Raw genomic sequence first — 16782 nt, 5'->3', positions numbered from 1 at the left:
GATTTCCATCGTCCTCCAACTTCTCATCGTCCACAAACCCCAAAGGTGGCTCAACATCGCGTGAAAGGTACGGTTCAAGATTCTCAAACCGACGGTCCGCCTCATCCCTCCATACATCAAACTTGTCAATCGTTCGAATAAACAGTCCAGTTTGATATTAATTGGTTCATCAGTGTGCGAGTCCTCCCCAAATTTCCCTTCAAATTCACTATCCTCCACAATTGGGCGCTGAAACCCTCCCTGATCGCGACGGCCTCCTATATGTAGGCGGCGCGACGATCCATTCGGAAAAGTATTGGGCCGAGATGAACCCCAAACTACTTTTCCATTGTTGTTAAACCGCTTCATGAGTACGAAAGTGAATGCACCAGATGTTAAGGGGTTTTCCCTCAACGGTTGTCGTCGAAACTGTTCGACGTAATATTGCTTCTCCGGCCCCCAATCTTAGGGTCAGCGGATACCAGATTCGACTGTGCGCGGGACTCTTCCCGTCGGGCAGCTCGAGATCTAGGTTTTGGTAGAGACAATCAACGAGGTGTTGGGCAAGTAATATCTTTATTCATAGAGAGAGTATGAACAAATAGCCCTATTTATAGACTAAGGACCATAGGGTTGATTCGACCGAATCTTATACATCGGGAAAGAATCAACAAAGAAAACCCGACGGAGCTTATAATTACGCTCGACTCATGCTGAACATAAATAATAAAATAATAATAGTTCCAAAGACAATAAACTATAACTAACGTAAATTAACTAATTATTATATAGACTATTTGGGAACATAATCGCCCAATTTGTTCGGCGGCTTCGCATTCCTTTTGGGCTTTCACTTCGCAGTGGATTCTTGTTCCCTTGGCTGATCTTCTCCTCCTGCTGTCAGTGGCGTATCCACATTGTAGCAAGGGGTACAACTGTACCCCCAAAATAAAGTATAATAATGCATTTAGATGTATTTCTCTTATATTCCTTTGCTAGCCTAGTGGTTGGTTATGTCCCATTCTAATGCATAGACTTGTGTTCGAAACCTATAGCATGCACACTATTATTCTCTCATCCTCTATTACTTTTATATGTTCTAATGCCCACGCTACTTTTATTCTCTCATCCTCTATTTCTTTTATATATTCTAATGCATTTTTAGAATCCTTCTAACGCATATTTTTCTGTTTTTCCCAATGTCCTCACATATATTTTTTTATTTTCTTCTAATACATTTTTTTGACATAATGTATAATTTTTTTAATCATTTCAATTCTTTTCTAATGCACTTATCTTCTACATTTTTTTTTTGAATTTTCTAATGTAGTTTAATTCGTTTCTAATGAGGTAGTACTACATCTTTTCAACATAATATATAAATCTAAAAATCTTCATTACAAATAGTGAAATCATTCAAATATTAACATCGAAGCTATCCACTTTCAATATACAACGAACTAATAGTGTCATTAAAAAGTTATTAAATTTTTTATACAAAGAATTCTTTTAATTAAAAAATTAATTGGAAAGAGGACCAACCAGATTTGAAGCTCCAAGTCGATAATTTATTTACGTACCCCCAAACAAAAAATCCTGGATCCGCCACTGCCTGCTGTCCTTCGTGACTCCGTCGGCTGTGAAGGCTCCTTCAGTTGTGGTGTCGTATCAATCATGCATATATATTATCGATTCAATGTTAAGAGTTAATAAACGACAATACCTGCAGTAATATAGTCAAGCGAAGTCGGCTACGTGTATAAGATCAACGACAAATCTACAATAATTGTTCAATGTATACACTTCTGCAGCATATGAGGTCTAGTGTCAAATCATGTGCAGGTGTTAGGCTTGCTTACAATGTTAAACTGCAATTAAGGATGTATTAGTGTATCTAATCAACTATAATTACACCACCATTCTATAAGTACTCTATGCAGACGTTTGGTTACTCAGAGATTAACTTTGTAGTAGAAGGTGCAGGTCATATCTCATGATTAACTATGTACTTTATTTTTTTTATTTATGAGATTGAATTTCACAATTCAATCATCGATGGATAATCATGTGATAAATAGTCCTAGCAACCGAATAGCACAGAACAAGACAACACTAATCTTATGTGGCTCGGTCCTGAAACAAAACTATACCGAATCGAATCCACCCAACCCAACAATATATATTTAGGAGTATCATTGATTTTGCACATGTGCACTAATAGGAGTACATCTGGTCAAGTAATAAAACAATAGCCATGGCAAATTTGCAATGGAAACCTGGCTTAATGATTAAATGAAACACCTCTAAACCAAATGATGCACCTTTTGGCATGGCCTCTTTCTTCTTAATCTCTGCAACAACCCTCCTTGATTCATCCAAAATCTTACACGATCGATGCGTAAAGGATCCTTCCACCACATACATGCATCTATTTTCCAAAATCCCACAATATACATAGGCTACCACATCATCCACTTTTGTTTGCCTCAGCCTCATGTTATTTTTCCTCACGCAAAACATAGGCTTCTGCGGTGATTTCATGTCAAATTCTCCTTCGTAGACAAGCCAGTAATCCAACAGCCTTAGCTTCTTCAGATTATCAAAGTCAAACTAATTACTCCTCCGTTCAAACTAATAAGATGACACACTTTCCTTTCAAAATTATTCCAATCAAGATGACACGTTCTATTTTTGGTAACTTTCTCTCACCAATTATTACACCCAACCGCATTTTTCTTCCTCCAATAAAATATTCAACTCTCTTTCTTTCTCAATTTTATACTTACATCTATCATTTTTCTCTCCAATTAACCACTTTAACCAACAACTCTTAAAATCTCGTGCCGACCAAGGAATGTGTCATATTAGTCGAGACGGAGGGAGTTCAACTTAATTAAATATAGAATTACTCCCTCCATATTTATTAATTGTCCACTTTTTCCATCTTCGAATATCCTCGTTAATTGTTCACTTTCACTTTTTAACATAAATGTTAAGTAGATCCCATATTTTACTAACTTTTTCACTTTTATTTTATTATAAAACTAATAATTTATAAAAGTGAGACTCATATTTTACTATTTTTTTCAATCCAAAATTTCTTAAAAGACGTTCCGAAATCCAAGTGCACAATTACTAGGTTACATAGGGAATACTATTTTATATATGTAACGAGGATACCTTGCGACGGCAGATAGTGAAAATGGGATTGCCGGAGCCGTCCATGAGGATGGTTTGATCGGGTCGACCGGTGTAGTTGTCGACCCGATAGGCCAAACCGCCGTCGGAGCCGATGACGGTGAAGCCGCTGCAGCTGTAAACGAGCGATTTTGTCCAAACTGTTAGAGAAGTGGATGCTTCACCGTCGTCTCCACTCTCATCGTGATAGTGGTGGACTGTTCTTGATTTGGATTTCGATAAGAAGATCATCTTTTTTTTTGTTATCTGTCTTAGTGTGGATTGTGTGGAAGTGAGACAACGAGTTTGATTTCTATGTGTATATATATAAAAGGCTAGAAAGTGAAAAGATACATTTATGCTTTCTACTGTTTAGGCCCAACACCTTTGACGTGTGCACCCTTGGAATTCTTTCATTGAATCAAATTCTTTTACAGGTTTCATTGAATCTAAATATGTAGTAATAAAATTTAATTAGACAAGAGGTATAAAAAATTCCCTTGTCCTTCCCTGTAGAAGTTTGGTAGTAATACATACTCCCTCGGTCCCATAACAGATGGTACACTTGATGATTGGCATGAAATTTTTGGATAAATTATTTTGTGTAATAATTGGAGAGAGAAAATAATATATTTATATTAATGAGAAAGAAAATTTTTCTATAAAAAGAAATGTGACATCTATTATAGGACGGAGAGAGTATTATTACACATGCAATATTTGAACTTTTAAGTAAGGTTAACGGCTAGAAAATTCCAGCATACTTCTTCCGTCCACCAAATAATGTCCATATTTGTCATTTTGGTCCATCAACAAAATAATGTTCACATTTACTTTTTCAATTTTGGTAAAGAGACTTCACTTTCCACAAACTCATTACATCACATTCTATTATAAAATCAATATATAAAGTGATATTTACATTACACTAACTTTTTCAACTCACATTCTTTCACATTTCTTAAAACTCGCACCGAGTCAAAATGGAACTTTAAATCGTGGATGAGGGAAGTAAAAAGGTAATCCTTGATCCATAAGAGTATATGTATAATCTATTTATCTTCTCTTATAAAATTGCATTATAAATTAGTAATCCCTCCGTCTCAACTGATCTGAGTCAAAAATTTTGGACACATGGATTGGGAAATTGTATTGAAAAGTATGAGAGAGTAATAAAGTAGGAAAGAGAAAGAAAAAATAAAGCATGTGATGCAATAAAGTAAAAGTAATTGGATGTTACGTTATTTTGTCAAAAAAAGGAAATGACTCAATTTAGTTGGGACATCCCAAAAATGAATATGAATCAACTTAACTGGGATAGATGAAGTATATAATAACACTACAATAAAGAAAATGGCTAAGGACATTTTTTAATGCGATTAAGGACGCTAATTTGTATTTCTAAATATACCACAAATACTTTAAAAACTTCCTTATTGTTGCTGCCTCGACAAAAATTATGAAGCATAAATAAAAGCGTCCTAGAAAAGCAACAAATTAAGTTAATTGGTCCTGAATTTAGGGACGATTTCTTTTGTGTCTTAAATTGTTGTTATTTTTAAAATTTTCAATTGCATCTCTATTTTATGTCCTTAAAAGATAAGTTTTTTTTGTACGGTAAGTTTTATAGTTGGGTTGCCTAAGGCGGAAATTTGTATAAAAATGTGAAATTTGGGTTGCCTTAGACAGAAATCTAAAACAAATGTTTAACTAAATAATTACTCCTATGAATCAACCGTATCAATAATATCGACGGTGCTAAAATACTACTCCCTTCGTCTCATAAATATGTCACGCTTCTAGGAAGCACGAGATTTTAGGAAATTTTATTTTGTATGTTAGAGCATCCGCAGCGGTGGCGGTTGGCGCCACCGCCGTCCGTGCCAGCGGCAAGGCGAAGAACCGCCACCGCTGCAACCGCGCCGCTGGCACGGCGCTGCTCGATGTATCGAGCACGTCCGTGCCAGCGGACGCACACGTGTCACTCTCCCATTCGCCAACGGCATAGCCGTTGGTTTCAAACAATTTTTTATTTTTTTTTTAAAAAAATCGGTTTTTTATTAAAAAAACCGATAAAAAATAAAAAAAAAAATTTTTTCACTTCCCCAAAAAATTATATCCGTTTATAACCGTTTTTCCCCACTTTTAATTTTTTTTTTATTTTTTTTACCCCAAAAATACACACTTTCATCTATAAATACCCCCAATTTCACTCCCAAAAATTCACACTTTCACTACACAATTCTCATCATCATTCTCTCATCTCCATTCTCATCTTCAATCTCTCATATCCATTTTCATCTTCCTCTCACACCCTACAACACCACTATGTCCGGTAACGACGACAACCCAAGCGGCTCTCACGGTTGGAACCCCGAATGGTTCGGTTCGCAACCGTTTCCTAGTCCGGAAACGGAATATTCGGCCCCTCCTCTCACCCAAGATTCGGGCGTTCCGAGTGGCTACCGGCCATACCCAATCGACGATCAAGGTGCCTCCGATGGGCGCTACGGGTGGACACCGGAGCCTAGGCCTCGCGCCCCTTCCCAAATGCCGAATCCTCCATCTCGCGCCGGTGTCCGCACACCGTACTCACCGGCGGAGATGGAAAGATTGTTCAAGGCGTACTTGGAAATCTCCGAAGATGCGGTGGTTGGAACGAACCAATCCGGCGATCACTTTTGGTGGCGCGTCTCTAGCCGGTACAATGCACACCGGCCGCCGGGAACGATCGAGCGCAACGAGAGTATGGTGCGCAACTGCATCGGCCGAGCCAACGAAAAATTGGCAAGTTCAACGGCTATTTCATCCAGGAGTCCCGGAATGCCGGGAGCGGCCAAAGCGAGGTCGACATCATCACCGCCTCGCTGAGCACCTACCAATCCATGAACGGTAAGTCGTTCAAATATCTTAACGTTTGGCAGGAGACGCGGACGCACCCGAAGTATAAGGGAGGCATAACATCCTCCTCTAGCGGCTCCTCCAAACGCTCACGGTCGGTAGCACTATCCGACTCCGGCTCGGAAGAAGTGGCTAGCCAACTCGCCGGAGCTAACTTGGGTAGCCCCGATGCCGGACCAAGCGGTTCCCGACGCCGACCGCAAGGTAGGAAGAAGGCGGCGGCCGAACGACGTCGCGCCGCGACTCCATCTGCCCCTGCTCCCGAACCCGCACCCTATGTTCCACCTCCACCCCCGAACAACTCGTTGTGGGCCCTTTTGGCCCAACTCAATATGGCCGATAGGTCAACTATGACCACTACGCAACTTCAAACGCACGAGTCCATGATATTGGGTCTCCAAAAACAATTGGGGTTGGTGCCGCCGGATGCGTAGTCTTCCTCGGGTTATATTAGCCAATAATTATGTAATTTTTAATTTTAGGAGTTTAATTATGTAATTTTTAATTTTTAGTATTTTAATTATGTAATTTTTAATTTTTAGGATTTTAATTATGTCTTTTTATTTTATTTGTAATTTGTAATTTTTATTGTGGTTTTTTTAATGAATTTTAGTATTATGAAAATGTTGTTGTGTAATTGAATTTTATATTAATTGTGCTCGTCCTTGCGGAAGAGCACAGTTGTGGGTGTTGTGCTCTTGCCAGAGAGCAGGCATGAATAGTACCGCCCGGGCCCACAACCGTGCCGCTGGCAAGAGCACGGTTGTGGATGCTCTTAGGTGAAAAGAGAAAATATAATATTTATATTATTATGAGAGAACTTTTTAAAAAATAAAAATGTGACATCTTTAGTGGGACAAACTAAAAATGAATGTGAGACATCTTTTATGAGACGGAGGAAATACGTTCACATGTGGCAGTTGAATTTATACCAATTATGTAAAGTTGTAGGTGATCTTTCAAACTTTAGATGACACCTCAATTTTGACTGGTCTCTTCTATGGAGATCTTGTTATGCACATGAGTCAGATGTGGCCTCTAAGCACCAAATGAGGACGTTTTGAGTGCTTACATTATACTTAATGCTTTTATATGATAGTAATATTTCTTTCATGAGTCCATGACTGATATCTCATACGAAAATAAAAATGGTGATTAAAATTCAATTACTAGGAACAGTCCAGACAATTGACTAACTTCACTTTATTAATCTTTCCTTTTACGTGGGAAGATATAGACACTTTGATCACTTCTAAAGGTTCAAAAACACATGGAAAAAGTGCAACTAGAGGAGGGAGGGAGGCAAGGATACCGCGTCATCCTAGAGGTCACGAGTTCGACCCCTGGAAGGCGCATCTTGGGGATTAATTTCCCCTGAGGGGTTCTTGAGTCCTGGCCTGGACCCAGGCGCTGGGGGAGATAGGTTAACGCCGTCCCCTTAATTGGGTTGATAGGTTAACTGGTTTGGACCCGTGCTTGGGGAAAGGTTGGTTGACTCGTTCCTTCCCATCCCGACAACGAAGCGCAGCTCGGTGGTAAGACGCTTCACCTCCGACCGTTAGGCCGGGGGGTCCGAGTCGTTTCGGAGGTAGATGGGGAACCATTGTAGATCGTCCTTAAAAAAATTAAAAAAAAACACATGGAAAAAGTGCAACTAAAAAAAATCTCAAAAGCAAGATCATTTCCCTATTAGTCAATCAAGACACGAAAAACAGACAAAAGTTTTTCCCTCATCAATGAATAGTGGGGTAAATGTTGAATTGACAAAAAGCTATATCACACTAAATTAATTAGGTTATCTAATTATTCCCACCATATTATTTCCTACCTTTCCATTTATAAACGAACAGCGCATCAACCATGTCCATTCTTAGGGACTGTGCTCCTTTGGCCTACCCATGTATTTATTTGGTCTCATTATTTTCCTAACTTTATTCTTTATCGTTACTTTTCAAAATTTATTTGGGTGTCGTGTGTGATTCGAGAACCGCAATCATAAATCAATTTGAAAGGTAGACTGACCGACCATGTTGAATTTAATGGACTATCATTGTTCATTGATGGCATAGTCCCTCTCAATAAAAAACAAGAAGAAAAAATTAATTATTGTAACAGTATTCTTGATGTAGATTAATTCAGTCTTGCTGTTTCTCAATACCCGACATTGAAACTATTAAGATTTAACTTTTTGGTTGAGCATGATATTATCCCCCAAATAATGGTTGGATATTTTGATTATTATAAGAATTTAGTGGCTTGGTAATAATGTTAGCATAAAACAAAACAACGAGGGCATACTTAAAAGCGAATAATTGTATGGTAAATCTTGGAATTTATCTCTACTTTTGTGCCGTTTGGTAAAATTTATATGCTTTTTTAATTACAAATAAAATATGATTAAATATTTAAAAATTCAGAACTTTTTACTCAATTTTATTTTCTAAGAAGTTTATATACTACTACGATTGATACGTCTACATATAAATTTAGAATATTTTTAATCCTTGAATTGTGAAGATATACATATACGGGATTCATCACTTAGTTTAATGTATTAATTAGGTTTGAAATTGAATCACGAAGGTGACAATTTTATTTTTTGAATGCGTACAATTTCTCAAAAATTTCATACATGCTATGCGACCATTAATTCATAGAGCAAAGTGATGAATCATCAATAGCTATTACAAATCTAAGTAAATTGTTCTCAGTTTATATTTTGTAAACAATTTTTGTTTTATGTGTGTGGTAGGTGAAGGGCATGTTCAATAAAGAACACTTCAACACCAAAAATCGAACCTAGAGACTAGAAGGTTGTAGGCATCATGAATTTTAGAATTCATTCATTGCAATCATATAGACCTAGATGCTCAAATAGCAAGCAATAAAATGGATAAAATGATACTAGAACAAGCTCACTAAAATATGGATTTTATATCTTTCTGGACTTGATGATTGTTTGCGTTTTATCCACTAGTCAATTCCTTTCAAACAACGAGAGAAGCGTTTTATCCACCAGTCGATTCCTTTCAATCAACGAGAGAAGTATTGAATATTGGACTCCTTGCTTTGGGCTTCTAATATTAATTGATTGGGCTGAGAATTTATTGAGCCCATGTAATTATATTGTAGCCCAAACTTGGATTGGCCCGGTTACTTACTAGACTCACTAGATGGTCGCCACCTGGCATCTCCACGTGGATCCCGCTCCTCAGCCGTTGGATCTATGGTGTGTTTGTTAAGTGAGTGCCGACTCCTCATTTCACCCATTATGTTGATTACTCTCTCTCTCTCTGAACTCGTCCGTCTTCTCTCTACCTTCTCTCTTAAGTTTCCGGCGGTTTTAGCCTGCGATTTCCTTCAAGCTTTTGGTTCTACCGATGATTCTCAGTTTCTAAGAGATCTATCGGTGTAGTTTGAGTGTTAGGAAACTTTTTCGGTTTCCTTCTCAAACCCTAGAGTTTGGTCTTCTTTTGTGACCGATCTTTTGTGCTTGAAGGTGTTGTGCGAGGGTTTCTTTGGTGTAATGCTGCGTTCTGAGAGGTGTTGTGTGGATCCGTGCGTAGAGATAGCCGTGGTGTGCGATGACATGTGAGATCTAGGGTTTCACAGATCTTTAGTTGTGTGGTTCGTTCAACGATGCTCTCCTTTGTGACTTGCAATGAGGATTGGGGAGGTCTGAGGCCTAGTGCAGTCACTATGTGACCTGAGCCATCCGTGGCCCGTTTCTCTGATATATTTTGTTCTGATTGGTTTTAGATCCTTCGAGATCTTGTTTCTCTTATTAACTCTTTTACTTAGTGTGCAGGACATCTCAAGAAATGGAGTCTCAAGCTATGTGTTATACTTGAGACTAGTCTAAGGTTCTTGATTGTGTATTAGTGATACCACGGTTGTACTTGGCTTGTACCTCTGAGATCAGCCATCTCGGATCAATATCGAGGTCCCGGTAATTAGTGAATCCTGAATGGTCTGATCCCTACAGCAAGAATATCTTAGAAAAAAATAGAGAAAAAGATAGTGGGTGATACGAGATATCTCCATATCTCTATTAATTTGTTTATCAATTATTTTCCATATCTTTCCATATAAGCTTGTGATTATTTTCTTGATCACTAAGTTAGGGTATTAGAGAATTAGTATTATAAATAGGACCCTTTGTTCTCTTTTTATTCAATCAATGAAATAACATATTTTTCCTATCTTTTTCATCTTCTTTAATTGTTTCGCAACCCTAGTTCGGAGCTGATCCCGGGGAAAACCCGAGACGTCCACTTTTATCCCTCTCGTCGTCGCCTGAATCTTGTTAAGGGAGTGCACCCTTAACAATTGGTGCTTTCATTGTGATCTCACCCCCCAGTTCCTGTCGTCATGTCCTACAACTACGCCGCCCACCACCGCATACAACCACGGCCCGATGCGGAGTTTCCCTACTGGCTAGCGCAGCCACACAGCTTCCACAGCGCCGTCCAGCCATGGCAGCAGATGTACCAATTCGGTGTGCCCTTGTGGGTGTTCTCCCTTAACAAGGTTTCGACGTCGACGAGAGATCGACGACAGAAGGATAAAGGTGGACGTCATGGGCTTTCCCCGAGATCAGCTCCAAAACTAGGGTTGCGAGAAAATAAAGAAGACGATAAAAATAGGAAAATTATGATATTTCTTGATTGAATGAAATGAATAACAATGTCCACTATTTATAATAGTGGATACTAACTTAATGAGCGAGACAAAAGATATGAAAAATATATGCACTCTCTAAATATCTAGCTAAATCATGCAAATAATAATGCAAGATATGAAAGATATATAAATAATAAACGTATCAGTGGGGGTCGAAAATTGTTGGAGAAAAAGGGCAAGGATATACTTAGAAATTTTTATCACCAAATCAAGAAACTAATTTCCACAATCATTCTGGGTTGCTATCATGATCAGTTTCTTTGTAGGAGAAAGTATAAAATATTTAGGGGGTGACCGCATTTCTTCTTATCTTTCTTCTATTTTTCTTGTGTATCTTATTTTCTGTTTTTGTGGTGCTTTTTTTTTCTATCAAAAGCTTATTTTTAAGCCTCATTTTTAATGGAGAAATGAAGACATGGGGTTACAAATTGAATGGTGAATTGTTAATGATGGTGGCCGTGGTTACCGAAAACCACTTTAGTCGCCAGCATTTACCCGATAAAAAAGTTTGAACTTAGGCTTATCCGTTGAGTTAACTACTGATTAAATTAGTATAATTTAATTTTAGTTCAAGTAAATATTAACTTATGTCACTGTGAAAGTTAATATTGATCTCACGATCCAAAATTATGAGAAATCTGGGCTGCCTTTTTTATTAATTATTTGCTTGTGTTTAAAATATCCAATATTAATTAATTAATTATGCATGTTGTTGATTTAATTTAACTAACTAATTAACCAAGAGTTTTCTAGTCGAAGATAATTATATACTTTACTATACTAGATTTCAATTGATCAAAGTTTACGTATATTAAAAGCCTAATCTTATTCAATCTGACCATGATCACAGAGTCGTTATATAGAAATCTTTAACGACCCCAAATCCTAATTCAAACATTTAACCTGAGGTAGAATTTTTAGATCCTGACCCAATTAAAAATATGAGTTGGTTTAAACCTATATGGCTATATTTGTATAAGTTGAAAAAATTCAAAATGATTTCAACAGTTGGTTGATAAAGCTTAAATCAAAATAAACTTGAATACGACAAGTCGACAAGTAATCCTACATGGCTACATGGAGACAAAAAAGTTATTGAAAACAAAAGAGTAGGCTAGAACTAATTATTCGATTGGGCCTTTGGTGGTCTGGGCTTGGGTTAATTATTGGCTGGGCTGAGATGGACTTCTAACAAACCTGGGCCCAGAATTGAAGCTCGCCTGATTACGTAGTCCTATTACATTTTTCTACCTCCTTCCCAGTACACTACATAGACACATGTATATAGATATTTGTCATTAAAAATTAGAAAAATTCTTTTGGAACAATTATTTTGGAAAATATACTATATTTTAATTTATTAACTGTACTGTCAGTCACTATTAAATATTACTACTACTTGAATTTCGATTAATCGATTTATTGTTTAAAAAGTTAATTATATTTGAAATGAAACTTCAAATCAAAGCATATGTGCTAATAGCTAATTTTAACGTTTCATTTTATATTTTACTCTTCTTCAATACATATATAATTACTTTGAGTATATAAATTTTTTACAAATGTAAACAGTAGAACATTATAAAGCATGAAAATTACAATTTCGAGAGTGGTTCGAGTGAAAACTTTTTTTAAAATGAAAACTTTGAGAACTGAAAATCATATCAGTTCTCTAATACATTAATTGACATCACAAAATATATCAGTTAGTTATACTGATAATGAGTCAGAAATTGATATATATATATAGTTAGAAACTGATATTCATAAATCAACGATCTAATATTTAGTCAAAAACTGATAAGTTTGTAATACCAACTTATATCGGTGCATCTGTGAACTACTATAGTTGTATTTTTTAACTTTAAGAAAAGTTTTGTCATGATCCGTCTCCTAGAGTTACCTTATATAGTTATACATTATCTTACTAGTATATATTACCTTCAATGTACTATCGTTATTAATTTCATTTGAAAATGAGCAATGGTCAAGGTGTAAGGTGTTTTCTATTATTATATTTTGCTTTTTTTTTTTCTTTTGATATTCATGAATAAATTTGATTGATGGCTTGCTCATTTGGATGAAGTATTTGCGGTATGTTGCCACTTCTAAAATTTACAAAGAACCATCAATATGTACATTGATATTCCCTCCGTTCCGCAGTAGTGAATGCATTTCTTTTCAGCATGCGATTTAAGAAAAAAAAAATGTTAAGTGAGTTGAGTAAAGGAAGAATAAAGTAGGAAATAAAAAAGGTACAGAGATAAAGAAAAAATAAAGTAATAGAGAGTAAGTAAGTGAAAAGAAATATGTTGACTTTTAAAAAAAGACAATGACTCCGTACAAAAATGGCAAAATGACTCCACTACTGAGAAACGGAGAGAGTTTTTTTAGTTGCAGTGTTCGCACTCGCTAAGAAAAGGAGTCGTACAAGCTTAAGAAGATTAATTTATCTCTGAAACGAAAATAAATTCTCTCAGAAACATTTAATTAACTCATGGAAACGTTCTTAATTGCCAACTTAAAATGAAACTTTTCCAAAATAATTAAACCTTAGGGGTCGCTTTTATCACTATCTCACTCAAATGAGTGGAAATTGATTTCTAGCTATTAAGTTATAGTGATGGTAACGAGCGCGACAGAATGGACCACCTTGAACTTATCTCCATTTCCCGACCCATTCAACTAATTAAACAAACTTCTACTTAATATTTATTCCCTCCCTGGAATACTGTCCAATTTTTCTATTTTGGCCTGTATCGCAAAATATTGACCACTTTTTTTTTTATTTCGGTCTGTCCGCGAAATGATGTCCACTTTTCCATTTCGGTCTGTCCGCAAAATGTTGTCTACTTTGCTTTTTCTCCATTTTAGAAAATGTAGCCCACTTTCCACTAACTCATTACGCTCATATTCTAGTAGTAATATATAAATATGGAACTCACATTTACTAACTTTTTCCAATCATTTTTCTTCACATTTCTTAAACTCACGCTGAATCAAATGTGGACTATATTTCTCGGACAGACAGAAGGGAGTATAAATTAGCTGCCGCCTTTAATACATTCCTACTACTATTTTACACCAAATATGAACAAAATGGAGGAGGAAAACCATCTTAATCCACCACAAAAAACTTATCAACAAATCCACGAATTCGAAACCAATAAACCAACACCAAAACAAGAAGGCGCGAGCAAAACCCTAGTTAACATCCTCATCGCCGTCGTTCTACTAAGCATCACCTTCTTAATATTCGGCCTCCGTCTCTCCGCCTATCAAACGTCGTCGTACAGGGCCTCCGCTACAACGCCTCCTCGCTAAACATGACCATGACCGCCGAACTCACCCTCCACAACATGAATTTCGGCCGCTTCGACTTTCGCGGCGGAAGCGTCGCTTTGTTGTACGGCAACGCCACGTTTGGGGCGGCGAGCATCCACGGCGGAAGAGTTGGCGGCCGTGGAGGTGAGCGGCGGGCCGTCGGAGAATTATATGAATATTAGCAGAGATATTGAATTGAATTTGGTGAGATTAACGACGGTGGCGGAGTTGCGAGGTGAGATTCGAGTGATGAAGATCGTGAAGAGGCATAGAACTACTTCGATGAATTGTAGCATGGATGTTAATTTGAGGGGCCAACAAGTTGTGAATTTATCATGTCAATGAACATATTAATCATCTTGGTCTAGATACATATCTCATCTTTGTTTTATTTTGTTTTTTTTTATGTTTTTATCTAGCATTATGATTATTTAAATCGAGATTTTTCTATGTTCATATACTCCCTTCCATCCAAAAAAAAATAGCAAATTTTGAAATAATACGGGTTTTAATGAACAATTGGTAAAAAGTTACATAGAGATAAAAAAAACTGATTAGAGTATTGTTAGTGGAGTATAATTGATGGTGGACCCTGCCGCCATTCAAGTTGCGATGAATTAGTCTGGAATGAAAAGTTAATTTAATTCGATTAGGTTAATTACATGGAGCGTGTTATTTAATTAGTTATCAGGTCTTGGATTTTGATGGCGTGACTATAATTCAGATTATTTGAATATGAATTTTGAGAAAATGAGTATTTTAAAGAGAAAATTGCAAATTTTTGTAATCATATGTGGCGGAGCTTATTAATTGGTATCCATGATCTCTGGTTTGGTGTTTCACTTAATTTGAGTATGAATTTTGAGAAAATTAAATGATTTATTTTAAAGAGAAAAGTCAATTTTTGTAATTATATGGGTGGCGAAGCTTATTTAGGATCCATGGTCTCTATAGCTAGTTTGGTGTTTCACTTAATTTGTCCCATTATCAACTTTTTAAATATTATTTTTTCATTTATTTCGTTTAGTATCCATATTTCAATATATAGATTCGTTAGTCCAATTAATTAAGGATTTTAATTATTTTTATTTAATTTGGTTATATTTATAAACTTTAGTTTTAATTGACTATTGTAAAATTACAATAGAAAATTTTCATATTATTTCTTTAAAGTATTAATTAGAACAAACTTGTTTTTACATCAAGAAAACAAAGTCAGACCCGAATGAATGGAGCTGAAACGTTCTGCCAGAGACAAAATTGTTACTCTACGTAAATCGCTAAGAAATTTCTTATCTAAGTAAATCGTAGGCAATTTAAAAAATGTAGAAATATATCATTTCCCATATATGAAATGCATCTTTCATATATATGTGCCGTAAACAGAAAATAAATAAGAAAGACCGAGTCTGACATAGTTGTTTCCTCACCTAAGTGTTTGTCAATATTTCAATTTTCTTATTAATTTGCTTGACCACATTTGACTTTGGTAGCTGCCTTAGATTCCTTTCCAAATAACTAAAATTCTTTAAAACAATATATAATTCTTGCACGATCTGCACTTTAGCTTCATATAGCTTAGTTGATCAAACAAATAAATATGACTCCCCAATCCTAATCAACTAAAAATAGCTTTTCCATCCGTTCTTAAACAATGTTTCATTTCATGGTTCTAAACTTCTAATCATAGGAATACAGTCATATAATTTGACCACTAATATGGAGTACCTAAACAAAATTGATAAAAGAGATATCGCATGAGCCCATTTTTAATTGTTCATAAAAAATAGGGCACATTTGCCATTTATGGTTGTCCGCGAAAAATATGGCACATTAAATAAAAAGAAAGTTTTTAACAACTTCTCTCTTACTTTTTTTTCTTTCTCTCTTACTAATAATATGAACCACACATTCCACTAACACTACTTCTCTCTTACTTTTTTCCCTTCTTTCCTACTAACAATATGAACCTCACATTCCACTAACACTATTTCTCTCTTACTTTTTTCTCTTCTCTGTTAATTTACCAATTCTACATTAAAACTCGTGTCATTCACAAAGTGTCCTATTTTTCATGGACGGAGGGAGTATAGTCTTAACGTAGACCCCAAAAATGTACTACCTCCATTCGTAAAATGTTGTTCACTTCCACTCGTCCCATATAAATAGTCCATATCCATTTATGACAACGATTTTTCCCTTTTCCTTTACTTTATTATTTATGTACCCTACCATCCACTGCACAACTTCAACTAGTACTTTTTCTCATTTCCTCTTATTTTACTAATTACGCATTAAAATTTGTGTCAACCCTAAATGGCCTATTTCTGTGGGACAGAGAGAGCATATAAATGTGGAACTCACATTCCACTAATTTTTCTTCACATTTCTTAAAATCCCCGCCGAATCAAATGTGGAAGACATTTCACTATCGGAGGGAGTATGTTATGGATTCAATTCCCACATTGGTTGAGAGAATAATTGGATTGGGATGTATAGATTAAATGGACTCTCTCTCCTAGGCTAATTTTTTGGGTTGAGTTCTCAATTTTCCATCTCTAGTCACTAGTCAGTTCTCCTAACCATAGCTTACGAGTAAATAAAATAAACATGACTTGGTCAAATAATATACTCCTACAATTTTTAATTTTGAAATTGACAAAATTCCGGTAAAATAAAGGCACAAGAAAACTAAGTGCAACTAAATTTTCTTGAGCC

At 36.1% G+C, this 16782-nt stretch overlaps 1 protein-coding gene across 2 annotated transcripts; it reads right to left on the bottom strand.

Moving 5' to 3' along the window:
- Window positions 1-2157: 2157 nt before the first annotated feature.
- Window positions 2158-3438, bottom strand: LOC121778209 (protein LURP-one-related 17-like). 2 transcript variants are annotated; one of them, XM_042175519.1, is made up of 2 exons: window positions 3160-3438; window positions 2158-2568 (listed from the first exon to the last, which is right to left on the bottom strand). In XM_042175519.1, exons 1-2 carry the CDS (start codon window positions 3406-3408, stop codon window positions 2194-2196), a joined length of 624 nt encoding a protein of 207 aa, XP_042031453.1. In that variant the 5' UTR covers window positions 3409-3438; the 3' UTR covers window positions 2158-2193. The 2 variants fall into 2 exon arrangements, with proteins under 2 accessions (XP_042031453.1, XP_042031454.1); XM_042175520.1 differs by having other exon boundaries at window positions 2158-2505.
- Between the last annotated feature and the right edge of the window lie 13344 nt (window positions 3439-16782).

Source organism: Salvia splendens, chromosome 19 (assembly GCF_004379255.2).
Source record: "Salvia splendens isolate huo1 chromosome 19, SspV2, whole genome shotgun sequence".
Classification (NCBI taxonomy): domain Eukaryota; kingdom Viridiplantae; phylum Streptophyta; class Magnoliopsida; order Lamiales; family Lamiaceae; genus Salvia; species Salvia splendens.
This window is presented reverse-complemented; position numbering and strand designations above follow the sequence as displayed.